The sequence below is a fragment of the Zophobas morio genome, unplaced genomic scaffold (genome assembly GCF_036711695.1).
Source record: "Zophobas morio isolate AGI-343-1 ecotype UQ-CSIRO unplaced genomic scaffold, CSIRO_AGI_Zmor_V1 ptg000004l, whole genome shotgun sequence".
In the NCBI taxonomy this organism is placed as follows: Eukaryota; Metazoa; Arthropoda; class Insecta; order Coleoptera; family Tenebrionidae; genus Zophobas; species Zophobas morio.
This window is the reverse complement of record NW_026972109.1, coordinates 16,531,581-16,559,578: the sequence shown is the minus strand read 5'-3', so window position 1 is coordinate 16,559,578 and position 27,998 is coordinate 16,531,581. Positions and strand designations below refer to the sequence as shown.

General features: G+C 33.1%; 1 protein-coding gene and 1 long non-coding RNA gene across 4 annotated transcripts; one reads left to right on the top strand and one right to left on the bottom strand.

Moving 5' to 3' along the window:
• Positions 1-5: 5 nt before the first annotated feature.
• Positions 6-27,925, bottom strand: Gry (gryzun). Its single transcript, XM_064075274.1, has 15 exons — positions 27,431-27,925; positions 27,021-27,380; positions 26,739-26,969; positions 26,556-26,697; positions 19,390-19,560; positions 19,207-19,340; positions 18,948-19,155; positions 18,695-18,897; positions 18,455-18,644; positions 18,074-18,404; positions 17,661-18,025; positions 17,456-17,613; positions 598-811; positions 176-367; positions 6-128 (listed from the first exon to the last, which is right to left on the bottom strand). The coding sequence occupies exons 1-15, from the start codon at positions 27,811-27,813 to the stop codon at positions 60-62; spliced, it is 3,351 nt and encodes a 1,116-aa protein (XP_063931344.1). The 5' UTR covers positions 27,814-27,925; the 3' UTR covers positions 6-59.
• On the top strand, positions 8,484-11,120 carry LOC135143581 (uncharacterized). 3 transcript variants are annotated; one of them, XR_010282839.1, is made up of 6 exons: positions 8,485-9,082; positions 9,192-9,479; positions 9,535-9,737; positions 9,793-10,219; positions 10,300-10,718; positions 10,777-11,120. It is a non-coding gene; the product is annotated as an uncharacterized LOC135143581 (long non-coding RNA). The 3 variants fall into 3 exon arrangements; XR_010282843.1 differs by having other exon boundaries at positions 8,484-9,479; positions 9,782-10,219; XR_010282838.1 differs by having other exon boundaries at positions 8,485-9,479.
• Positions 27,926-27,998: the final 73 nt, after the last annotated feature.

Genomic DNA, 27,998 nt, shown 5'->3' with positions numbered 1-27,998 from the left:
AGGACTGATAACGAACGTTATTATTACTTACTGTACTGTATAACAAACAAAGTATAAATTTATTTGATCTTTGCTAACTTCCTCGGTTTGAATGCATCTGGCGTAGGCGGTGAACCCTTGACTTGAGGCTGCAACACATGACTTAAGACAATGAATGCACAGCGGACAGACATACCATAACGTATAAATGAGTAGGTAACGACCTGTCAACAAGGGACTTGAGCTGGTCTTGTCTCAAATCTGGCACTTCACCGGTATTTTCTGGTATTGTCAAAATTAGCTTCGGCAGAGCTACACTGCCAGCTATCAGAGGGTATAAGTTGTACTGGATTGTCTTCTCTGATTCAGGCAAAACCGATACGTTGAACTGAAAGAAGTGTTGAGATTTATATTAATTGTACTCGTCACTTTTGACACGTACGTTACACATATCCATCAACCTGTAATTTGTGTTGACTGAATCAAATATGGACGATGAAAGAAAATCGGCAGATATTTTTTTAGACATACATATGTCAGCGTGTAATAAATTAGAAAGTCACACGTGCAAAAAACTTTGCAGACCCAAAAAGGTCGTTTTATAAAACTGCACCGTACCTGTTTATAACCAGCATACATGAAGGCTTCACTTGCTTCCATAGCTATTTCTAGTTGTAATAGTTGTTGGGATCTATTGTATAAGTGGTAGCTTATCAGTAGAGGGGTACGCACAAGCCCGTGGGCAGGAGCTATCATCTTTAGTTCTAGTGGTATCCACTCACAAGGGTATCCCAGGATGGTTAGCTGACTAGTTGTACCGAGACCATTTTCTCTAAAAAAAAAACTTGTGATCATTTATTTTTAATAACTTTAAAATAATAATGTTTGTTCGCTGTTTGTTGACGATTTTATTAAATATTTAATATAATTTAATTTTTAGGTTTCCATATTAATCTACACGGTGAGTCAATAAAAGCTCTCTCAAGAACGACAAAAAAGCTACGACTTTCATTGTTTCCAGGTTCAACCAGAGTCGGGTGTTTTTGATTATTTTTTTATATAAAACTAGATGCAATTATCTTTCAAAATAACTTTAAGTATTTTCAGAATTCAAAATTTCCTTGATAAAACCTTTTACGTCACACACCTACAGACTCGAAAGCTACCAAACACTTGCTCCTAACTTACTTTAAAAATTAACTACGAAATAAATACATGATAAGTTACGTCAAATTTGTAAAAGCTGATACCAGATTCGTAGTCGGATTCAAATTTAACGTCCGCCATCTTGCACCGACATTTTGAATTTAAAAACCGCTATCAGATTCGAACTTGGAATCCCTAAGTTATTTTTTATATATTCTACGGATGGATAAATGAAAATAAGACCTTTGCTGTAGCACCATTAACAGTAATTGAGTCTCGGTGTGCAGTATTTATAAAAAAAAATTAAAATATTATAATTTTCAAATAGTTATATCTCAATATTTTCATATAGAACACCCTGGAATTGTATTACCGTATCTCACTCAATCTTTTGTCCTGTGTTTATTTTGTTAAATAAGAATAAAAGCATAGAAAAAGATCTAGTAATAAAATACGGGTTGAATACTTGAAATTTATAATATTTGAGAATATTTTTATAACATTTTACACTTACGAACAATAATTTTGAAATATAATGTACACAGGGTGAGTCATTAAGCGCGCGTTTCCCGATGTCTCATTAAATAATTATTTAGAAATAGAAGAAAAAGTCAAAGACCAAAATTGTGCGGTTCTTTCTTATTTTTAGCTATTCTGTTTTTAAGACGTAACACACAACTTCGTTTTTTTTTTCATGAAACATCCTATATATTTTACATGTTTTGATTAGCGTCTTCTCAGACTTTACAATTAGTTTATTTTTGAAATATCGATGCGACGTTGCCGCGTTATTCCAATTTTCCTGAATTTTTTTCGCAATGGAAGGGTTCAGTTTTTTTTTTTCAAATAGAACACATTATACTTATTTTATTACTCCATCTTATTCTATTTTTGTTCTCTTTTTTTTTTTAAATTTAATTTAAAGTTGATTATAACTGCGATTTTTTACTTTGTTAAGGACACATCGACATAATAATAATAATAATAATAGGTTTTATTGTGCCTTAAGAAATGATACATTTCAGCAATGTCAAGACAGTATGTCATATCGACAATAAATATGCACGTGGTGCAAAACATACATGTGTATATGGACAGCATAACATTTAGCAAATATAAAAGATAGAAGCAGCACCCACTTCACATTATTTATTAAATACTGATTTAATTGACCTTATATCAGTATCATAAAGTGGAGATTTTAACAGCAATGTTTTAATTTTTATTAGAAACTGGGGCATTGGTAGTGACGCAATATTATCGGGTAGGCAGTTGTAAAACTGAGGGCCATAGTAATTGATGGAGTTTCTACTTTTATTTATTCTCCGAAAGTCAAGGCAAATATCATCACCCTGTCTGGTGTTATAACAATGGTGGTCGCGATTTTTCGTGTAGCTTTCAATGCGCGTTTTCACATTTACTAAACATTGGTATACATAGAGCGATGGAACTGTCAAGATTTCATGTTCTACGTAATATTGCCTCACATCTTCTCTATAGTTCACATTAGATATTATACGAATTGCTTTCCTCTGAAGTTTGAAAATTCTGGGAAGATGTGTTGTATGTCCCCAAGTCGCAAGAGCATACGCAAAATGGCTCTGGAATAGGCTGAAATATACTAATTTTTTAATGTTAAGTGACACTATACTACTGAGTTTACGTAATAGGTAAATTGTTTTTGCAAGTTTCTTGCTTAAGACATCAACATGAGCTTCCCAGCAGAGAGTTGTATCCAACGTTATGCCTAGAAATTTAGTGTGGTTAGGATTGTCTATGCCAATATATCGCGTGGAAAATATCATTGTAGATGTTTTGTCTTTGTTCAAATATAGGCCATTGCGATGAAACCAGTTCTGAGCATTTGATTGTGCAGCGGCCAGCTTTCCAGTCACAGTCGCTAATCTACGGTTAGCTGTGCTTAGGGTGGTATCATCAGCATATAATATTAGATTAACATCATCAACTGCTGCTGGTAGATTGTTGATATAAACTATAAACAGTAGGGGTCCCAAAATGGACCCTTGTGGAACGCCATACGTCGTTATTTGGCACTGTGACAAATGAGAATTATATAATGTGGTTTGACAGCGTTTGGATAGATAGTTTGATAAGAGCGTTACAGATGAATTTGCTATACCTATATTTCTTAGTTTTGAGACAAGTAAACTATGATCAACACAATCAAACGCCTTGGAGAGATCACAAAATGTAATACCGACATATTCCTTATTTTCGAAACCGTCGCTGATAAAAGAAACAAGTTCGTTAATTGCCATAGAAGTCGACTTCTTTGCTATAAAGCCAAACTGTGATGTAAATAATATATTGTTATTGACCAGAAAATCAGTTAGTTGTTTGTTCAAAACCTGCTCAAAGATTTTTGATAGTACAGGGATTATCGCAATTGGTCGATAATTATTATAATCATCTACATTACCTTTTTTGTGAACTGGGACAATTTTGGATTTTTTTAGACAATTTGGGAATATACCATATCTTATGCTGTAGTTTATCATTTTTGTGAGAGGGCTTATGATTGAGTTTATAACAGATTTTATCATTATAATGTTGAGTTCGTACAAATCTTTACTAGTTTTATTTTTCATTTTGCCTATCAGTTCTCTGAGATAAATGGGAGTAATTTCACTAAAATTAAATTTTACATTAACATGATTTAATGGTTTGTCCTTTAGATTCACGTGATTTTTTGGTATCTTTGATTTGAGTAGATTAATGTTATCAATGAAGAATTTATTAAAACCTTCTGCATTGAGATTTTCCGAATATACATTGGAATGATCATGATTTCTGTTAGCATTAATCACTTTCCAAGCAGCTTTGTGTACGTTTACAGAGTTTGTCAAGATCTGATCGCAGTTGTGCATTTTAATTTCATTTATTTTATTGTTAAGAAGTTTTTTATAGTCTTTTAAAGCAGTTTTGAAGAATGCAGTGTTTGGGAAACGAGACTTTAAATTGTGAAATAACTCAACTATGTTTTTTATGCGTATTATTTGAGGATTCTTATTTAGCACCACGGTAGTAGAATACTTGCTGCTATTGAAGGTTCTTAATGGAAATGATTTTATTGCCGCGTTTGAAAGAATAGTCACAAACTCATCCCATATATGTTCTAGGTCTGCTGCCTCTGTAATGTTTATGATATGGTCCCAATTTATTTCTGATATTTGGCTATGGAACAGATTTAGACATATTAAAAGAATGAGAACAAAAATACAAGTGAAGTGTTCTGTTTGAAAAAACTGAAATATACCGATATTTGAAATTTGTAAAGTTCAAAATTTTCTTTACAAAGATTCTGTGTTCATACAAAATTTGATTCAATTGATACGATAAAGCACGTACCTTTATTTATCCTCCCACAAAATATTGTAAGACGTACTTTAAAAATAACCCTACTGCCATTTTTTGTGAACCCTTCCATTGCAAAAAAAAAAAAAAATGGAATAACATGGCAAAGTCGCAACGGAATTTCAAAAATAAACCATTATTATAAAGCCTACGAAGAGGCTAGTGAGAATCTGAAAAAATTGGTCGAAGCTGCTTCAACAGAACTTCCCTCGTACCTAAAGTACAGTGAAACATATTCAACATTTTTGAGTTGAGTTTTTACTTTATACAGAATTGTGCACCATAATACTAAAAATAACTAGAGATGAGCGATATTTCACTACCGGTGATTATTTCCAGGGCCGGTTCTGATGGGCGTGCAGGAGGTGCCCGCACGCGGGCGTAAAATTTAAAGGGCGCAAAAATCGGCTATCGCATATAATTATTTTTTAATCAAATCTCTGGTTTGTTTTATCTCTGGGCGCCTTTGTTTGATATGTTGTTTCAGTCAAGTTCTGTAATAAATCTTGTGAATGCACCACATGTGCGTTTGTGCATGTGCGGTCCGGTCCCTATGAATCTTTGACACGGTCAGCTTTGATTCAACCGACAGTTTTCTAAACTTGCATTTTTAGACCGGAAACATAAATTCCAATATTCCAAGAACTGATTTGTCTTTACTCTGCAAATATTGCTTGGAGTAGTTGGCGTGTGCATGTGCAGTCATTTAGGTTTTCTTCAGCCAGTTAGCTGTGTGTTACCACTGTTAAGTGTCTTTTGTAAAGTGTTATAAAAACTGGTAATCAATATTGTGCAAAACATACTAGAATTTGTGGTTCAAAGTGTTTCTTATTTTTGCCGATAACGTGGATAAAAAAGGTATTTTTGTTTTTAAAAAATTATAATAATTTATAGTTATAATGCCTTTTTAAAACAGATCAATAAATGTCTGAAACAAAGACAAAACGTCCTTCTGGTGCATTTTTTCGAAAAAGAAAAATGAAAAAAGATGCCGAAAAGCAACAATTACAAGGTGCAATGTCAAAATATTTGAAGCTAGATAGTCAAGCATCCACTTCTACGCCAAGGGCGGTTATTGAAGATAAAGAAATCGGTGTAAAACAAGACAATGAAGCTTCTACATCGGGAATAATTACTTCTAATGACGACGGAGATCTTGAAACTCAAGCAGAGGATGTTACAGAATTTTCAGATATGCTGCCGTCTGAAGATTTCAACAACGAATTAAATGAATCGAGTATTGAGGATGAATCTGATATGAGATCAGAATCAGAATTTTCTATAGATTTTGATTTAACCGATCCCTATTGTTGGCCGACTTCTATATCTAGTAAAATAAGAACAATTATTGTGCAAAAAGATCCGAAACAAATTAAAAATATTATTTTTCCGGTCGACGATAATGGAAGATCATTTTCGTCTTCACAATATATGAGAAATTTACCCAACGGTGAAAAAATGAAAAGAAATTGGGTAATTTATTCCAAAAAATCAAACAGCGTATTTTGTTTTGCTTGTAAATTGTTTGGTTTAAAGCAAAACAAGCTTACAGATAATTTAGGATTTTGTGATTGGCGACATTTAGCTTCTAATTTATCTCGTCATGAGGTAAGCATTGAACACATGGAAAATTGTAAAAAGTGGTTTGAACTGAAAATAAGATTGGAAAAAAATTGTACAATTGATAAAGAACAACAACATTTCTTTGAATCTGAAAAAAAACGATGGCGAGCTATAATTGAGAGAATGATAGCAATTGTGCAATTTTTAGCAGGACAATGTTTGGGATTTAGGGGTGAAAATGAAAAATTGTATCAATCTAATAATGGAAACTTTCTAAAGGCTGTCGAGATGTTGGCAAAATTTGACCCAATAATTTGTGAACATGTTAAAAACATTAAAATGTCTCAAGAATTAAAGACCCATATGCCACACTATATAGGAAAAATTTTTCAAAATGAAATTATATCCGTCTTAGCAACCGCAATAAAATCCAAACTAAATAAATTAATAGTAGCCGCTAAATACTTTTCAATCATTTTAGATTGTACTCCAGATGTTAGTCATGTAGAGCAGATATCGTTTGTCGTCAGAATTGTTAACGTAACAAATTCAAATGTCTCAGTATGCGAATTGTTTTTAGGATTCTACCCTGTACATGACACGACCGGCGAGGGTTTATATAATTATTTAGTAAACGATCTCTTGAAGAAATATGACTTAAACGTACAAAATATTCGCGGACAAGCGTATGATAACGGATCTAATATGCGTGGCAAAAATTCAGGGTTGCAAACAAGGCTCAAAAACATTAATCCAAGAGCTCTTTTCATTCCTTGTGCATCTCACACATTAAATCTTGTAATTAATGACGCTGCTAAAGTTACTTTTGAAACAGTAAATTTTTTCAATGTTATTCAAGAGTTATATAATTTTTTTTCAGCATCCCCCTATAGATGGGAAGTTTTAAAAAATAATATTCCTAGGCTCACTTTAAAACCTGTGAGTGATACTAGGTGGGAAAGCAGAATAAACGCTATTCGCCCTCTGAGACTTCAGCTAAATAGCATTATTAAAAGCTTAAATGACTTAACTGAGGATAGTTCTCGAGACATCAAAACGAAATATACGGCCAACGGATTGTTAAACAAATTAACAGACTTTAAATTTATTTGTTCCATTGTTATTTGGGATGATATATTATCAAAAATAGATGTAGCAAGTAAAATGTTACAAAGGCCGGGGTCAAATTTAAGTGAATGCTCAAGAATATTAAATGATATATTAAAATTTGTCAAAGATAAACGATGTGACGAAGAATTTCACAAATATATTAGTGTTGCGAAAAATTTTGCAGCTGAAAATAACGTTTCTGCTGAATTTTCAATTATTCGCAAAAAAACAAAAGTAAGACATTTTAATTACGAATGCCCAGGCGACAACTTGGAAGATCCTATAGAAATTTTTAAAATAGATTTTTATTTTGTAATTTTAGATACCGCTGTAACAGCAATTGAAGAAAGATTTCGAAATTTAAATGACTGTAATAATTTATTTAAATTTTTATGCGATTTTCAAAATTTATCTGAAGAAGCATTAAAAAAAGCTTGTTTTGATTTGGACCTCAGTTTACAAGCAAATGTCGAAAATTCATTATTAAAAGACATAGATGGTTTAGATTTATTTCACGAATTAAAAACATATAAAATCATACAAACAAATTCTTTGAATCCTATTCAAAATTTAAATTACATCGTTAACAATAATTTACAATCATCATTTCCTAATTTATTTATTTCTTTTAGAATTTTTTTGAGCTTACCTATAAGTGTTGCCACTAGTGAAAGAAGTTTTTCAAAGTTAAAATTAATAAAAAATTATTTGCGATCTTCTATGAGCCAAGAGCGGCTAAGTGAATTAAGTCTTTTAGCAATTGAAAATGAACTTTGTGAAAGCTTAGATCTGTCCGATCTTATAGACGACTTAGCTAGGAATAAAACTAGGAGAGTTAAATGGTAACAAATAGTGATGTTATCTTTTTCCTGTCAAGTATCTCACTTAAATTTATTTAATTGTTTGAGCTATTGTTTTTTCTTTCATATTATGTCTACCTACATGCTGTATTAAATAAACTGTTTTTTTGCTTATTTTTTACCATTTATTTGTAAACAAGTTAGGGGCGTAAAAAACCCACTCGCACGCAGACTACTGACAAGCCAGAACCGGCCCTGATTATTTCACCGTGATCTGTTTGTCACTGTTGGTAACCGTGACTGGTATCGGCAAGTAACGGCGACCGTGATTTTTCTTTTTAAAATTGATTCCGGTAATACGAAACAGTGAATGGTGAATTTTGCTTTTATTTTCTTTTTATACAGTTTGCCATAAAATCTGAGGCGACATCTAGTTATTTCGAGGTAGTTTTTCTCTAATTAATTATGCATTTTATGCATAATGTTTTTATGTGCCAAAGAATTTACATTTACTATATGATTTGTTGTTATTTATTTGTTCCCAACAATTACTATTTATTCATTCATCGATATATCGGAATTTTCTGCTGTTCACATGGCACACCGTTTCACCGTTCCTCCGCGAAAGAATATTGAAACCGTTCCTACGATCACCGTTCCTGCGATCACCGTTCCTCCGCGAGAGAATATTGAAACCGTTCCTGTGATCACCGTCCAAGTCACGGTGACAAGAAAGAACCGTGAAAAGTCACGGTTCACGCCGGCGCGGTGATCCTAGTATTAAATCGCTACTTTCGTCGCTCGCCGTTCCTTGATCACAGAGATATGGAGAAGGAGAATGAGCTTCGACTTCTGCGCATCGGTACACTATGGGGGCCGCCATTTTATCAGTTAACCTTAAAGTTTTGTTTACCTACGAGGTTACGACGTTGTTGAACCAGTTGTAATTTGGAGTTAAAATTATTACTTAATTTGTTTTACCGTTAGTGTACGTGTGAACGTGCTTGTTAGTGTTAAAGGACATTATTATTGACAACAAACATGTCTTGTGCAGTTTCTCACTGTAAAAATTGTCAACGATTTCGTTCAGAAGGTGTATCTTTTCATCAGTAAGTTTTCTTCATTATCTTATTAAAATCGAATACGTAGATAGTTATAATTAATAACAATTGGTTATTGCAATACTATGTGATCAATATTTATTATATCTGATTTTAGGTTTCCGAAAGATCGAAAACTTTTAAAAAAGTGGCTGATTGTTGTGAAAAAAGATGACAGTTTCAAACTGACTAAGTATAAGCTGGTGTGCTCAGATCATTTCACAACAACTGATTTCATTGTTGTAAATGAGTGAAAACGATTGAAATCGAACGCAATTCCCAGTGTGAATTTAGATGAAAGTCTAGAAGCTTCTTCAACTTCAATGAGTACTGTGAGTGCTACTTCAGCTGATATTTGAGAAGAGTCTCCATCGATTATACCTCAAGGTGTAAAGAGGACATTAAGGTTTGAATATTTTATTATATTGAATTTTTTACTACTGTTAATAATTATTATTTAGTGCTGCGCAGAGATACCATGGAAAAAGCAGTAGCAGTACAAGTGGAAGTAAAAGCAAGAACTCAAAAAGTAGTTCTGACAGGAGGGAAGGTGATAAGCTGGCGTTACATAAAAAAACTACATGAATTACAAAGTGATGAATTCCTAAATGTTGCAAACAAGTTGAAAAAGGCACATTTGGAGTGATGGAAACATAAAATGAAAGTAAGTTGTTTTCCTGACAATATTCCTTATTGACAATAATTAAGTTCTATTATAGGTGAGTTTAGCAGCACAAACTCTTAGCAAGAGTTGCGGATGCACTTGAATTTTTAAAAGATCTTGGTATTAGTGACTTTCAAGGTTGTGAAACAACAATAGAATTCATCAGAAGGATAGATTCTTTATTTGATATTCTCAATTCCCGAAGTGTACGTGCTAAGAATTTTAAGGCACCTTTGAGAGAAAACAATGAAGAAATGTGGCGTCCATTTCTCATCGACACCAGTGAGTATCTTCTGAATTTGAAGGATGTCACTGGCGGCCCTTTGTGGTGCACGCCCCGAAAAACGTCAATTCTGGGCTTTGTTATTTCCGCTACGTCGTTCATGGGAATTTTTGATGAATTTGTTAGTAGTAAGAGGTTGAATGACTTGCTAACATAAATGTAGTCAAGATCATCTAGAAATTTTCTTCTGCTCAGTGCGGTAAGCTTTTAAAAAAACAATTGTATTACTTTTTTATGCACTGGAATTACACAAATCTGTATTTATTTTTCTGTTTTCAGATCGAGAAATGGGTGAAACAATAACCCTACTCCTCTACGATTTTGTAAAACTTAGAAGATTGCTTCTATTTACAAACATAACGAGGGAAGGAGGAAATTGTAAAGTGCTTTGCACCACCTGTCTGCTCTCTGTTAACATTGGCCCAAAGCAAAAGAGCACAAATGTTCAACAATCAGTTGACGTGTTTGTCTTGAAAAAATATGATCTCGATATTTTGACTGAAGCACTTGCAGATCATGACTATGACCGTCTAAGTTTATTGGGCTGAGTGAAGTGGCAGAAAACGTGGCATATATTGGTAGCTATGTTGTCAAAATGGTGGTGAAGACGTTTAAGTGCGCAGACTGCATTTCTTCTTGTATTGAAACAAGAAGAAGTGACTTACACTTTTACAGATTATTGGACAAAAAAAACATGGGTAAAATCAAATACTTACAATAGTTATTTTTTAAGTCTTAACAAAATTTTGATTTTAGGTGGGCTTATTAAACCTTTTGCTGGGGTTGTGAAGACTTGTTGTTACTGTTAATACGAAAAATTTTGCAACTCACCGATAAACTTCCAAACGATGAACAATTTTTTAAAACTTTCGGCATGCCAGCATTCTTTTTCCTAATTTAGAAGACCCACGCACTCGAGACGGTGGCCATCGATGAAGGCCATTTATATATTCTTATTAAACAAATAATTAATGCCTACATGCGAATAAGAATGTTTCATTTGAGCAAAAGACTTTCATGTCTTGCTCAAGGCACTTCTGTTAGACATGTGTACACATAATTAGTACTGTTTTCGCATCAATAAATATATTGAAGTATAATTATGTTTATTTATTCGTTTAAGGTGAAATATATTTTAGTTGTGATTTATTATTAGGTCATTGTAATTAATGATTTTAAACTTCCCGCCCAATAATGAAGCAATTGTCTAGGGATATCAAGTTCTGTTAGTGATTTGTGATTATGTTGGCAACAGTCAACTGATAAAATGGCTGCTTTCAATTTTAGACCAAGGATTTCGTCTGCGCATGGGGAAGCTCATTCTCCTTCTCCATATCTCTGCTTGATCACCGTTTAAAATCACCGTGATTCAAAAGGAACGGTCGCCGTGATCACCGTGATCGCAAAATCACGGTATCGCTCATCTCTAAAAATAACAGTATTGTATTCCTAACATTTTATGTTATTGATTTAATCAATAACATAAATTGACACATTCATTAATTTTTTGAGGCACCTGTATAAGCAAATGTCAAAAATATGAATGCAGTGATAAATCACAAGTAAAAACTCACCATATTTTGCACATTTCGGGTAGACTTAGGAATTTAACTCGTTACTATGGAAATTTGCAACTAAGCACCTTTAAATTTCATAAGTTTTACAAGTTTAATACGGGCAAAATCAATCTTATCTTAGGAAGTGCTAGCCCCACACACCCGCCCCCTATTTTCCCAGAGGATGTCATTTTCCAAAATAAGTCTTATCTTAGTAAGTACTAGCCCCCTCTGAGAAAATAGAGGATGGGCGCGCGGGGCTAGTACTTGCAAAGGTAAAACTTGTTTTGGCAAATGACAAAACTCTGAGAAAGTAGGAGGGGGTGGGGTGGGGTGGGGGGGGGGGCTAGCACTTGCTAAGATAAGTTTGATTTTGCCCCTATTAAACAACTTGTAAAACTTGTTAAATTTAAAAGGTGTTAAATTGTATATTTCCATAGTAACGAGTTAAATTCCCAAATCTGATTGGATATTTGTTTTTTAACAACTCAGTCATTAATATTTTTTTCAGACACCTTGTATAAGCAAATTTCAAAAATATTAATTATAATTAAAAATAAATCACAAATATAGGCTTACGATATGATAACTTTAAAACATCTCCAAGATTTCAAAGGATTAAGTTCCTGATTCAATAAAATAAATTCACGCATTCATTAATTTTTTTGGCACACCCTGTTTAAGCAAATTTAAAAAATATCAATGCAGTGATAAATCACAAGTATAGACTGATCATATTTTACACATTTTAGATAGGATTTATCCAGTAAAATTCTGAGATGATGTTATAAATTTTTTGGAGAGGATAAGCAAATATACTTTGATTAAAAATGTATTATGCTTACCATAAGTTTAAAACACCTGCAAGATTTGAAAGCATTTAGTTTGGCAGATTCAAAATTAAATTGCAAAATGTAGTTTTTAATTTCGATTTTTTTCCAAAAATCTGGACGTTTTGGGTAAAAACTCAACACGCAGTCATAATACATGTGTAGGACTATGTTATTTTATACAATTTAAAACTCATTTACTACGTACAATTTTAAAGTGACGTCATCGCATTAGTGGTGGGGATGATTAAAGACATTTTGGTTAGCGTTTTACCATCTACATCAAGGTCCCTTTATAGTGATATAGTCACTATTACGGAACCTTGCATCTACATGACAGTCCTAATATAAATACAAAATTTGACAACAATCGGCCCAGTACTTTCGGAGATTATCTGTCTAATCAAAATCAGGACGGCAGACAGACGGACAGACAGACAGACAGAGAGACAGACAAACGGAAACAGGAGACCTATTTCTTCGTACACTAGGGGTCATGAAAGATCGAGAAAACGTAAAAGTAGAGGGTCGACCGACGGGCTCGATTACAATACTTCCTTAGCTTAGGCTCGGGAAGTAAAAATATGTTTTTACATATTGTGTTTCATTTAAAACAACTAGTTGTCTGTTACACCTTAAAAACAGAACACTCTGTATAAAAGCAGAACACTCTGTATAGTTAAAAATAATTTTAGAGTATAGTCCTTAAAGCACCGTACAACTTTGGTTGATTTTTTATTGTATCTCTAATAATTAATGAGATATCGAGCACCGCACACTTAGTGACTCACTCTGTATAATAATTTTTTTTCAATATAACGATTTAAGTTTCTTAAACACTTTATACTAGAAAGAACGCTTTATTTTAAACATTTTAGGTTAATGATAATTCTTCCATTTCTATGAGACTGAAATTGTTGAAAAAAAAGCCTTATAAAAACAAAGAAAAAGAACTTGAAACTTTTTCGAAAATCTTGGTCCTTGTGCGGAATCTCAATTTTTTTTTTTATTATTTACTCAAAATGTTTAAAAAAATTGGTCTAAAGAGTTTAGACAGTACTTCCCTCGCTGTCGAAAACATGACGACTGCATGCCTATTACAGTAGACGCCGCTTAATATGATCACGGTTAATGTTATCAACCGCTTAGTGTGATCAAAATGGCTTGGAACGGACCCACGCAATACCTATGCATTACAGTTTTTCCGTTTATTGTGATCAATATTTCGCTTATTGTGATCAATCTCGCAATTCTTATACAAACGGGAATTGCTTTTTTGGAGAAGCGAGCCGACTGAAACTAGTATTGTGTTTTAATGAACATTCATTGGTCTCAAAAGGTACATTCGCTTATACCACTCACTTTGTACAACCACAATCAGTGGTCAAAAACAGACTTAAGTAATCAGTGCGTTTTCGACTTTTGAACGAACGAATTTTTTCTGTTTTAAATTTGAGTAGTACTTATGTAAAAATTAGCACGTCGAAACGACGAAATCTTAGTTTATCAGAGAAAAAAAAATTCTCAGCCCTTACTTAACAAATTTCTACGACAACCAAAGGAAATCGAGGGTTCCTTTCTCAGAATGGTAACCAAAATTTAAAATAAATTCTAATGTTTATGTACCTTCATCTATCAGCGTAATAATCACTGTCTTGTTCATGATTTTGTTTTGTTTCGAGTTTTACTGTCTTTGATGGTGGGGTTCGCTTATTATTATCAGTCGGTTAGTGTGATCAATTTGTCTGAGTCCCAAAGTGATCACATTAAGCGGCGTCCACTGTATGTTTTTTTTTTCTCATTACAGTTTTGTAGCGGGTAATTAAAAAAAATGCGATGACGTCATCAACATCTTTGCAAGGACATGTATATCAGTTTGGATAGATGTAGTGTAATACTAAAAATAAAAGTACTGTATTCCCAAATTTTCGGGAAAATGAATTTGGGTCGTCTTGACTATTGATTTATAATCAATAAAGTAACGAAACAGTTTACTCACGTATGGCGCGTGTATTAGCAGAGGGGACTCAAATTCATTTATGTATAAGCTATAAGATTGTATACGTGAGAGTCAAACAGAAACTGCAAACAATACCCATGGTCGCCCAGACTTTTTTATTGCTTCGACTTCCGCTTATTATATAAAACATTGAATTTTATTTTAATTTTTGATAGTGCAATTCACAATTGGTTGATTATAACTTGTCTATACCACATTCACGGAACCTAGTCCTAGTCAGCGCAACAAAACAAATGCACGTCTGTAATTTTTAAAGTAAATGTAAATAAGCGTGCTACGTCTATGTTTCAAACGAGTTTTTACTTTACAAATTGGGTTGGTGCAGTGTAATATTAATAATAACAGTGTTGTGTGTCCAAATTTTCGGGAAAATGGAGTGAACTATTCCTAATTTAATCAATAAAATAAATTGACTCATTAATTAATTTTTTGAGCGACCTGTTAAGCAAATTTAAAAAATATGAATGGAATGATAAATCACAAGTACAGACTCATCATATTTTGTACATTTTAGATAGGATTTATTCGGCAAAATCTTGAGATGACGTCATCATTTTTTTGGAGGGGACAAGTAAATATATTTTGAATAATATAACTGTAAATTATCTGCAAGATTTCAAAGAATTCGGTTTTACAGATTCCAAATTAAATTTCAAAATGTTGTTTCATAATTTCGATTTTTTTTCAAAAAATCTGAACGTTTGGGGTAAAAACTCAATTGGGAGTCATAAACTACATGTGTAGGACTATGTTATTTTATACAATTTACAACCCATTTACTACGTACAATTTTAAAGTGACGCGATCGCATTAGTGGTGGGGATGATTAGGCAAATTTTGGTTAGCGTTTTACCATCTACATGATATTCCTAATATAAATACAAAATTTCACAACAATCAGTCCAGTACTTTCGGAGATTATGTGTCTAATAACAATCCGGGACGGCAGACAGACGGACAGATGGACAGCCGGACAGACAGATGCAAACGGAAGACTTATTTCTTCGTCTTCTAGGGGTCATGAAAGGTCGAGAAAATGTAAAAGTAGAGAGTCGGCCGACGGACTCGATTACAATACTTCCTTTGCTTACGCTCGAGAAGTAATAGTGTTTTTTAGTGCAATGTTTGAGTTCTTTTACAGCTAATATCCAAAATTCGTTATTATGCATAATAACTAATGCATTTTAGGTATTATGCGTAATAACTAAACTTGTCAGTTATTATGCATAATAACCGGAAATATTAGGAATTATGCGTAATAACTGAAAGCTACCCACCCTGCCTCGCTTTCCCCTACATATCATATGTACAGTTGATTTAAAAAAAAAGGGACAAATTACAGTAACATAAACGTCATATTCCCATTGCTTTTGATTGATCTATGAGAACCTGATTTGCTCATCTTGTCCGTTTTTTGTGAAATCAGGTGTGTTAGGAAATATGACTAATGTTTCAGGTATTATGCATAATTCCTGTTCCTCTGTTAGTTATTATCAATATTACCTAAACGTTTCCGTTATTATGCATAACTGAAAATTTCAGTTATTATGCATAATTCCTAATCTTCCCGGTTATTATGCATAACAACGTATTTCGGATATTAGCTGTAACATATATACATTAGTGTCCCGGTTTGAATTAAAATTTCGCGCTGAGAGAAGAAAAACAACGCCGCGAAACCACCTTCGAATTTGAAAAAATTAAGAATATCACTCGGTAACCAAGGCAACCACGTGTAGTGATCTTCAGTTAGGGTTGACCGCTTAGATAATAATAATTAATTAATGTCACCCTTTAAGTTGGTAGTTGGATAGGGATTGCTAAAGCAATAGAAAGCAGACTTGTTTTGGTTTTAATGCGTCACTTCTTAAGTTACTGTAAGCGCATTTAATTATTAATGATTATCGAATCTGAAATGTGTGAAATTTTGACGATGTCGTTAACATGTCGTGATAATTTTTATATTATATCCCTCAAATATTGCAAAACAGATGGTAAACGTAAAACCATTGTATTTTTTTTTGTAAATTTTAGCATTGTTAAAAAAAAGACCAACTCGGCAACGTCGCATCGAGATTTCAAAAATAAAACATGTTTATAAAGCCTAGGAAAAAGCTAATTATGAATTCAGCTAAAACTTCTAATATTAATTAATGAGATTCAACCTGTGTAAAACGTGATCATTTTAGTCATCTGATACTAGCAACTAGTGGCAGTGTAGTGGCGCTGACGTATGTAAAAATGAAAACAAAAACAAACTATTGAAAACAAAATTTCAAGCCGACAGTGCATTCAACTATTTATAAAACTAACAGTTTATTTATGTCACATGAAGTACTTGTATAATTTTGAGAGATTCAGTACTAAACATTCAAAATATAACATAATGAAAAAATGAAAATACGGCGCATTTTCTGAAAAAAATAATCAAAATTTAGCTAAAGTAATCTTACGTTCTGTTTTGTAATTGTGCATTTTGAATTTAGGAAAACGTTAAAGTTAATTTTAGTTCGGATTATTTTGAATGAAACTCCAACTGTCCTGTTTCACGGACTTCTGCTAGTTTTGTCGTAGTGTTTGAAATTTATTAAAATTGTTTATTTCTCCCTAAATTTGCATTAATAATTTTCCAAAATTCTTTGTCGATTTGAAGCATTTTTGTTGTTTAGCTCAAAATTTTGTTGCAATATGTCAATTCTCAACTTGTTTAATGTCAAATGTCTCATGAATTTTCTATATGAATTTTTGCTGTATTAACGCATCTTTGGAACTATTTATATAAAAATCGAATGAAAAAGTTGTTTAATAATAATAATAATAATAATACGCCTTTACCTATTACATGAATTCATTTAGAAAGAAATTGCATCTACACATTCTAAACTTTTGTTGTTACAACTTTCTCTAGTTGTGTTTATACATTTTTTGCAGACACTATAGCTGCCTGACCTGACCTGACATAACTCATATTAGTGTAAGTCCTAAGTCGTTTATTATCCTATTTTATTTATAAATAAAATCTCTCTTACCGTCTCCATTTAACCATATACTGTCCAACTGTAACATTCGACTCTGAAGTCTTTTCACACACACCCAGGAACAATTCGACCCCAACTTCTTTATTCGCCAACTTGGTATTAGCTAAATGACTAACCACATTATTTTCGGTCGATTTAAAAGGCGACGACTGAAACACCCAAATTAAACCTAACACAAACAAACCGAAAAACTTACAAATTCCATAGCAGTACTCTCAATAACGATGGGCCATGGTGATAGACACCGAATGCTAGGCATAACTCCAACCTCCTCCCCTACATAAAACTGAGACACTTCTTCCATTAAACTCGACAAAAACTTGGTTGTGATCTCGAACGGCTTAACAACAGGAACTATAATAGTTTCAGTTTTTATACTGATAACTGGTTTATCTCTGTCCAGTGTATACGAAATCTTCACTTCTATAATATTTTCAACGACTTTGTGTGCCCGTAAGTAGAAATTACCCGTACATTTTTCATGTTTTTGTAGAGAAGACGGTAAGTTTAAAGCTATGGGGAGTTTGTCGGGAATTCCGGACGAGTTTGTGGAAAATTCGGCTAAAAATTTACGTAAGTCAATGGTCAGTTTGTGCGTTAAGTACTTACTAAGACTAATTGTCTCATCTTTGCCTAGAGTCACCTCTACTTTCATGTCTTTGATGCTGTGTGGCTCTTCGTTGTTGATGAACATTTTTATTTCAAACCACTCCCCCAGAAGTGCTGGAATTGCATATTCCAACCCGATTTCCAGTTTAGAGTGTCTGGGGATTATTGTAGTGGCGGTTAAAGGCAAAATATTGTCAAAATCTAGCTTGTCGGGACAGTATTTAAAGTGTAACAGTTCTTGGCAGGTACTATTAAGAATATTTAGCGGGTTAAATTTGAGATCAAGGCTGGAGTCTTCTGGAGTCCCCATCATTAAAGTAATTGCACCAATCTAGAAAAAGTGTACACCAAAACACTTTTTAGATTACAATTTTCACTTACTTGGATTTCATTATTTACATCATTGGAGTCTGGCATGAACTCTATTACAAATCTCTTTACTTCATCAGTGTTGAACTCCAATGAACCTGAACTTAGATTAACGTTATCAACTGCATATTCAGAATTATAGGTTGGTGTGTTAATAGTGACTGCCACTTTAGTAAAAATTAGTGGTAGCGGACTCGTACATCTAAAAATATCCAAATATGTTAAAATTCTTTTCAAACGTCTAGTGTGTACTTTATGTAAACTTCCACCGTCACGTTCTGATCAGCTTCATATTTATTTTGCATAAACCTCGCTTTGGTTTCAATGCATGACGTAATTTTTCCTAAATCAAGCGTAAGATGAATAGGTTCAATCTGCAATTTTGGTTGCCACTGTATAACAGCACTTTGAAGTACATCAGGAGTCAGTCTTTGGTCACCAAACGGTATTTGCTTCTAAAACCGTATCATTTTAGATTTAGAAAAAGATTTTCGTAATTACACACCTTTAAAATGCGCTGGATATTGTCATGAATTTTTTTCTTGTGTTCAAGATTAAGCTGACTATTCTTGCCAATAACTTCCAAGCTGAGTATCACATAATCTGAGATGCTGGCTGTCAAGTAAGCACACCTGATTGCTTTTTCTAAAATATCAGTCAACAACAACCACCACTGTTCGCTTCTAAAGTCCGCCAGCATATGAGTTAGCAAACTGAAGAAATAAAAAATATAAATTTATTTTTGAGGTGTTGGCAAGAATTACGTCAAAGCTTTTCCGAAATCGTGCGAATTGTAATACTCTTCAGCCATTTGCAACACCAAATGTCTTCTAGTACGTGGACACCGGTACGTTTTGTACTGAGAAATTGCTAAACCGTATAAAGATACTATTGTATTCTGCAAAAAATGCCCTTTATTAACTGAAATCTTGTTTGCTTTCACCTACGGAGTGTGGGTGTTGCTTTTCTAAAAACTGGATAGCTTGGATTCCATTGGACTCCAACTGGGGGTCCGGAGGTTCCGCTGAAAGCTTACCGGGTCTCCAAGGCCGCTGACCGTAAAATTCTAAGTAGTTTGAGCCCTCTAGAGGGTCGGGTTGAGGAAAAGCTATGACGTTCTGAAAAATATATTAATTTTTACTTCCCGGGTGTAAGCTAAGGAAGTATAGTAATCGAGTCGATCGGCCGAATTGCCACTTTCATATTTTCTCGACGTGTCATGATCTCTAGAGTACGAAAAAAGTGGCATCCCGCTTCCGTCCGTCTGTCTGTCGCCTGTATCCGTTTTAATTAGTCAAGTAATCTCCGCAACTACTGGATCGATTGTTTTCACATTTTGTATGTATATTTTAGTATTATGTATGTAGTTGGTTAAACGTTAACTAAAATTTGGCTAATCATCCCCACCACTAATGGGATGACGTTATCTCCAAAATTTATAATAAAGTTTTTTTAAATTGTATAAATAAGATACGCCTGCACTTGTGGTGTATGAATCATCCGTGTCATATTTTCACGCTTGACATTCAGAATTTTTGGAAAAAATTCAAAACTACATAACAATATTTTGCAATATAACTTTGAAACTGCAAAAGCGATTATTCTGAAATCTTGTAAATATTTTAAGGTGATCGTAATCATGGTAAATCGTTAAGCAAAATTTATTCGTTTATCCCATCCCAAAAAATTGATGACGTCATCTCAAAATTTTTCCGAATAAATCCTCATTTGGATCTTACGCCCAACACGCTTCTTTACATTTACTTTAACATTATATAGGTACACATTTTTATTTTAAGGCGGTATCACTCAGCCTGGTTTGGGACAGTTTTCATCCCATTTGAAATGTTCTGTAAAAACGGGAGAAATTGACTTGGGACGATAGTTTTTTTTTCTTAACAATCCTTATTAGACATATTTTGTCCCTCTTATATTAAAATTTGATTTTCAGTTCTGTTTTCTGTGTAAAAAAAAAGTAAAAACATGCAAAAATTACGACATTTACATTGCTATTACAACGTACACTTGTGTTACAACAGGTATCTACAACGAACCTTTCTTAACAGATTGCATCAATACGTTTTTTAATAAGTGTTACACAATTCATATACAGCGGCAGTTAAGTAAACGCTGCAGATGAAAAAATTGCTTCAAGTTTTCAGCTGTACCTACTGCGATCTCTGTCGCACAGTGAATCGGACCTTCGGTCGGAAGTTGACCGTGAAATTGGGAAGGCGGAGACTATGCAGGGTAAAATACCTACCCTGACAAAAGAGGCTTCAAATTTTACTCGTTTTGTATAACTCTCCAAGTGTCGATTCTTTCGTCATTTTGTCAAAATAGAAAATATTGGTGGAATTAAAAAAAAATCAGCATGACACATTCAAAATTATTCGAAAGCTATCGGTGTTTATTTTTGATACTCAATGTAAATTGTTGAATTATAAAAATTGGTCTAAAGTTATTTAGACAGCACTTTCCTCGCTCTTGAAGTCGGGTATAACATATTCAGTTTTGTCAGATAATTCTAAGATTCGATTTAGAGATTGTTTTGCTGATAACGCAGTAAAGAGATCCATCTGGCGAATGACTAATTTTATGTTTTCTCGACGTTTCTCCATTTTATAACACAATTTTTGGTTTCTTTATTTCCTTTATTTTTTTGTTGTTTCTTTCGATTTACAATTCTTTATTTATTCAATTTTTCAAATTTTCAGGCTTTCATTTTTCAATTCCATGATTTTCCACGGTTAAAATTTTTCAATTTGCAGTTTTTGGATTTCCAGTCTTCCAATTTTTCAGTCTTTTATTTTCAATATTTTGATTTTACAATACATATTTCTTTTTTTTTATTTTTCACTTTTTCGAATTTTAAGTTTTTCAATTTTTAATCTTTCGATTTTTCAAATTTTCGTTTCTTCAAATTTTCACGTTTGATTTTCACTTTTGACATTTTTCAAGTTTTCATCATAAACTTTTTCGTTTTTACTTCCCGAGCGTAAGCAAAGGAAGTATTGTAATCGAGTCCGTCGGCCGACTCTCTACTTTTACGTTTTCTCGATCTTTCATGACCCCTAGAAGACGAAGAAATAGGTCTCCCATTTCCGTCTGTCTGTCCGTCTGTCCGTCTGTCCGTCTGTCCGTCCGTCTGTCCGTCTGTTGTCCCGGATTTTTATTAGACAGATAATCTCCGAAAGTACTCGACCGATTGTTGTGAAATTTTGTACTTATATTAAGAATATCATGTAGATGGTAAAACGCTAACCAAAATTTGTCTAATCATCCCCACCACTAATGCGATGACGTCACTTCAAAATTGTACATAGTAAATGGGTTTTCAATTATATAAAATAACATAGTCCTACACATGTAGTTTACAACTCTGAATCGACTTTTCACCCGAAACGTCCAGATTTTTGGAAAAAAAATCAAAATTATAAAACAACATTTTGAAATTTAATTTTTAATCTGCTAACCAGAATGCTTTGAAATGTTGCAGATGTTTTAAGGCTATAAAGAGCATCATAAATCTTTAGTCAAAAAATATTTGCTTATCCCCTCCAAAAACTTGATGACGTCAGCTCAAAAAAAAAATATGATGAGTCTGTACTTGTGATCTATCACTCCATTCATATTTTTTGGATTTGCATATACAGGGTGACTCAAAAAAATTAATGAATGCGTAAATATATTTTATTGATTTAATCAGGAACTACAAAACCGAATCACAGCATAGATAACAATCAGTAGAGACAGCTCGTGTCGGCGCCTTTGTTCTTTCTGACCCGAATTTTAAGCCGTCATGGGTGATCGTTGCCTAAACTATTCCTAGATGTCGCCACCCAATTTAAGAAGTATCACTGCATTTACAATTTCAAAAATTGATTCGTACGCAATTTATTGCAAACTGTCTAGTTTGCCCAAATCGTATAATCGTGAATCGCAATAAGAAAAAAGAAAAGTCCATATTTAATTTATAAACACGCTGATTTGTTACAGTTTTTATTTTATTCATAACCACCGTTGTTGTTCGTTTGCGACGACTTTTTAAACAAAAAATGTGTTATGTTTACTATCTTTTCCAAGAATTCCAAACACGAGGGAGAGAATAAGGCGCACAACAGGGATCCGGTATGAAAATTCATCGGACAAAGATTTTACCTTTTATTGTGAAAATTACATTTTTATACTATTTGTACAATTCTACCGGAAAAGCAGTCTTAAACAAGCAAAACTGGCAAAAATATTGTAACAAAACTGCCAAATTTCAAATATTTTAGACGTCAGTTGGGCGCCCTCATTCGGTCATAATGCGAACGACCACCCACGAAAACGGGTCACGAAAAACGGCGAGCCGTCTCTACTGATTGTTATCTATGCTGTGACCGAATGCTCTGAAATCTTGCAGATGTTTTAAGGTCATAAAGAGCATAATAAATGTTTAGTCAAAATATATTTGCTTATCCCCTCCAAAAACTTGATGACGTCAGCTCGAAAGTTTGCCGAATAAATCATATCTAAAATGTACAAAATATGATGAGCCTGTACTTGTCATTTATCACTCCATTCATATTTTTTGGATTTGCATATACAGAGTGACTCAAAAAAATTAATGAATGCGTAAATGTATTTTATTGATTTAATCAGGAACTACAAAACGGAATGCTCTGACATCTTGCAGATGTTTTAAGGTTATAAAGAGCATAATAAATGTTTAGTCAAAATATATTTGCTTATCCCCTCCAAAAACTTGATGACGTCAGCTCGAAAATTTGCCGAATAAATCATATCTAAAATGTACAAAATATGATCAGTCTGTATTTGTGATCTATCACTCCATTCATATTTTTTGGATTTGCATATACAGGGTGATTCAAGAAAATAAATGAAAGCGTAAATTTATTTTACTGATTTACTCAGGAACTACAAAACCGAATGCTTTGAAATCTTGCAGATGTTTTAAGGTTATAAAGAGCATAATAAATTTTTAGTCAAAATATATTTGGTTATCTTCTACAAAAAACTGATGACGTCAGCTCAAAAGTTTGCCGAATAAATCGTATCTAAAATGTACAAAATATGATGAGTCTGTACTTGTGATTTATCATTCCAATCATATTTTTGGATTCGCAAATGCAGGGTGACTCAAAAAAATTAATGAAGGCGTGAATTTATTTTATCGATTTAATCAGGAATTAGAAAACCGAATGCTTTGAAATCTTGGGACTATTTTAAAGTTATTATAAGCATGGTAAACTTTTGTTCAAAATGTATTTGTTCATCCCTCCTAAAAAAATTGATGACGTCACCCTTAAATTTTGCTGAATAAATCCTATCTAAAATGTAAAAAATATGATGAGTTTGTACTTGTGATTTATCATTCCATTCATATTTTTTAGATTTTCTTAAGAGGTGGTTCAAAAAAATTAATGAAGTCAATTTATTTTATTGATTAAATTAAAGGCAACACTTATTATTAGTATTACACCCCAACCAACCCAATTTGGTAGACACAAAATTTGTTAAAGGAAAAACTCGGTTGAAACATAAGGGTAGCACGCTTATTTACATCGACTTTAACATTACAGACCTGCATTTGTTTTATGCGCTCACTTGGTTCCGCGAATGTGAAATAGACATGTTTATAATCGACCAATTGTGACTTTCACCGTCAAGAATTAAAATAAAACCCAATGTTTTATATAATAAGCGGAAGTCGAAGCAATAAAACCGATGGTCGTTTTGTTTACAGTTTCTCTGTTTGACTCTCACGTATGCTGTTACGCCTGTCATCTTAAATTAAGAATGTTTATACATACACGATTTTCAGTTGCCTCTGATACGTATACGTGAGTAAATTGTTTCGTTATTTTATTGATTATTACAAATCAATATTCAAAACGACCCAATTCATTTTCCCGAAAATTTGAGAATATAATAATTTTATTCTTAGTATTACACTACATCTATCCCAACTGATATACGTGTCCTTGCAAAAATGTTGATGACGTCATCGCAATTTTTTTTTAAATTCCCACTACAAAAATGTAATGAGAAAAAAAAACACAATAGGCATGCAGTCGTCAAGTTTCCGACAGCGAGGGAAGTACTGTCTAAACTCTTTAGACCAATTTTTTCGATTTATATCACAATTGTCCGTTTCTTTATTTCCTTTATTTTCTGTGTTTTTTTTTCGATTTTACAATTTTTCATTTGTTCAATTTTTCAAATTTTCAGTTCATCCATTTTTCAATTTTTAAATTTTTCACTTTGCAATTTTTGGGATTTCCAGTCTTCCGATTTTCCAATTTCTTTAATTTTAAATACATATTACTATTTCATAATACATATTTCTTTTTTTTTTTATTTCTCACTTTTTCAATTCTTAAGATTTTTCAAGTTTTCATTTTGTAATTTTTCGTTTTTTATTTTTGATTTTTCAATTTTACAATTTCTCGACTTCCAAAATTTTCAATTTTTCATTCCTTCAAAATTTATTCGTTTATCCCCTTCCAAAAAATTGATGACGTCATCTCAAAATTTTGCCGAATAAATCCTCATTTGAAACTTACGCCCAACACGCTTCTTTACATTTACTTTAACATTAACATACACATTTTTATTTTTTAACTTACAAGGATTATCATAAAAAAATAAAATTTGCAAAATCAAATTCTATAATTTTTCCAAAAATCTGACGTTCGAAAGTTGGAAATTCGGAAAACTGGAAAATTTGAAGAGATATCGCAGAATTGTAGAAAAGAAAAACAAAAAATTGCAAATGGAGAAATTGACGACACGAAAAATTGTAAAAATAAAGAAAATAAAAAACTAAAACGAAAAATTGCAAATGGAAAAATTAAAACTTGAAAACTCGAGAAACTCAATTCGAAAAATTGCAAAATCTATAAATTGAAAAATTCAAAAGTTGAAAAATTCGAAAAGTTAAAAAAAAAAAACTGTGGGACCGTTATTTACGGCACTGGATTTTTACTTTATAGAGGAAATCAGAAAACAAAAATTGCAAAAACAAAATAAAATTTTTCGAAAAAGTGTTGTTGAAATAACCTTCGACCAGTTTTTTTGTCTTGATTATTATGGGTAGGTGTTTTGATGAAGACTTATTAAATTTATTTTTAAAAGATGTGAAGATGAATAATTATAGTTATCCAAAAAAATATTGCACTATAACGACTTGACTCCCATTTTATTTATTTATTGTTTTGAAAAGGATCAATTCATATGGAATACGGTGCAAGAGTGTTTTTTTCCGATTATGTTACATTGAAATAATATTTTGAAAAATAATTCCGACATGCATGCCGTATTTATTGTGCCTACGATGTGAAGGAAGTTCGGTTTAAATAATTCCACCGATTTCATTAATCCCTTTTATTTTCGAGAAAAAAAATCTGATACGCCACTGAACATCCTGTCAAATTTTTAAAACAACCCTTGCGTACTTGACTTTTGTAAAAAAAAACATTGTGCAAACATATTTTGGAATTTAAAAGATTATCATTCCCCTTAAGCGTCTGAATAATCGAAATGCTGAGTCATTCCTTTAAATTAATTTCAATTTTTACCTGAAATTGACTTATTGTTGACATATTGTTATGTTGGTAACGTGGTTTTACGAGGAGTGACAATTGACAGACACAGTTAACTTGATGTCAAAGTTTGAAAAAGTGCCTATGAAAAGTGGTGAATGTTCTTTTTACTGTTTCGGGTTATATCACAAATCGCGGTTAATTTTGGTTAAATTCCTGCCTTTTCAGGTAAGATTAGAAGTTATTATTACTTCTTTAAAAACTAAACTGTTCTCGCTTTGTATTGTTTTTACTAATACTAATAGATTCACCCTCGAGTGGACTGAATAAACATTTGGTAGCTGCGAAAATGGAACGATATAAAAATTGTTTGTTTTTTTTTTTCAGTCACAAGTTACTTCATTGTAGGCTTGAAATTCAAGACTAACTGCAATATATTTAGCTTTGTGATTGTAAGAATTATAATTAAAGAAATATTCACATTCTTATAAAAGGTGTGTTGAAAGGTCAGATTCTACGAGTTTTTTAATCTGATAGAGTTTTAACTTACAAAAACAACTTACACCACATAGCTCCTGACATGACTTCTTCCTTAAAATAGCATACTGAGCGGCTTGCTGATAATAAATTCCTGGATGTTGGGTTTGTACAGCTGGCAATCCCAATTTAACAGCCTCATCAAAGATGTCGCCAAAAACAGAGAATCTGAGCCATTAAACGAACTCTTATCTCCCTAACATACTTACTGTTTAGACAACCAAGCATAATGTTCAAAAGTCAGCTCTTGAAATCCCATTCTACTCTTAAACCTGTCAATATGAGCCTTAAATTGCGATATGGCATCCCTTGGTAAATTTAAAGCAAACATCAATTTGCATAATTTGTAATTAATAAAACCTGCAACTGTCCTAATTTCTAGAGCGTTTGTATCGACAATTCGGATCTCTAGTAAATTATTATAAGCGTGAGTGTAGTGTCTAGAATTTTTTTTTTTAAATAACATTGATAATTAACATTATTAAACATACTTATGCGCTGTATGTATGTCTTGTTTTAATTCATACAGGAAGCCCATCTTATACTGATGTCTCACAAGTAAATACTGATGTGAATTTTTATTTAAATGTTCTTTATGCGCCCGAACATTTTTGATTTCATTGTGGTAATAGTTCTGCGCAAATTCATAAAAAGCGCTCTCCAACCTAACGGCATACCCTTGCAGATGGTCGCCATGTGGCAACACAAACAATGAAGTGGAGTTCAGTTCACAACTTGCACACAAACTTATGGCTCGATCTGACGCTAAGACATCCTCACCAGGAGGTAGTGGTAAAGTATTTTGGATTAAGACCACTGTAATTCGGGTATTGCGACCCTCGAGCGCAGCCCTGCAAAACAACAGCTTCAGCAAAGTCTCAATAAGTTTTTCGAAACTCACCGAAGGGACTGCACACGCGAAGCACACTCAATCATTTTTTCATTCCACAAACTATCATTCCAATCTAAGTCGTAGAAAATCACAATAACGGCAGGAATTTCGTACAGATGTTTGTTCATCCAGTTTCTTTTCAAAATTCCTTTAGGAATGTACCAGTCGTATGAAGTACGTTTCGGTTTGATCACAGGAAATTCGTGCGCATTGCCTATTAATTTAAATAACACGGGAGATCTGTCCGCCCTTCGATTATTACTAAATGTTTCCCAAATTGACTTGTGGACTGCGTTGTTGAGGGTGTCGAGGCCTGATACCCCGACCAGGGCCAAGGGTTTCGCACATAGTTCGGGTGGAAGATCAGAATTATTTTGCGGGGAAGATTGCATCTTGCTGAATTTGTTAACTTTGTGTCGTTCTTGACAAAGTTTCACGCATTATTGTGTTTAACAAATTTCGGCACTTTTTATTTTGACAAATGTGACAAGTGTCATTTTTATTCAAACATAACCTAGATGCAAAAACGAGATGCGAGGCGCTGACTTGCGAACGACCAGACGAGTACCTGTATATT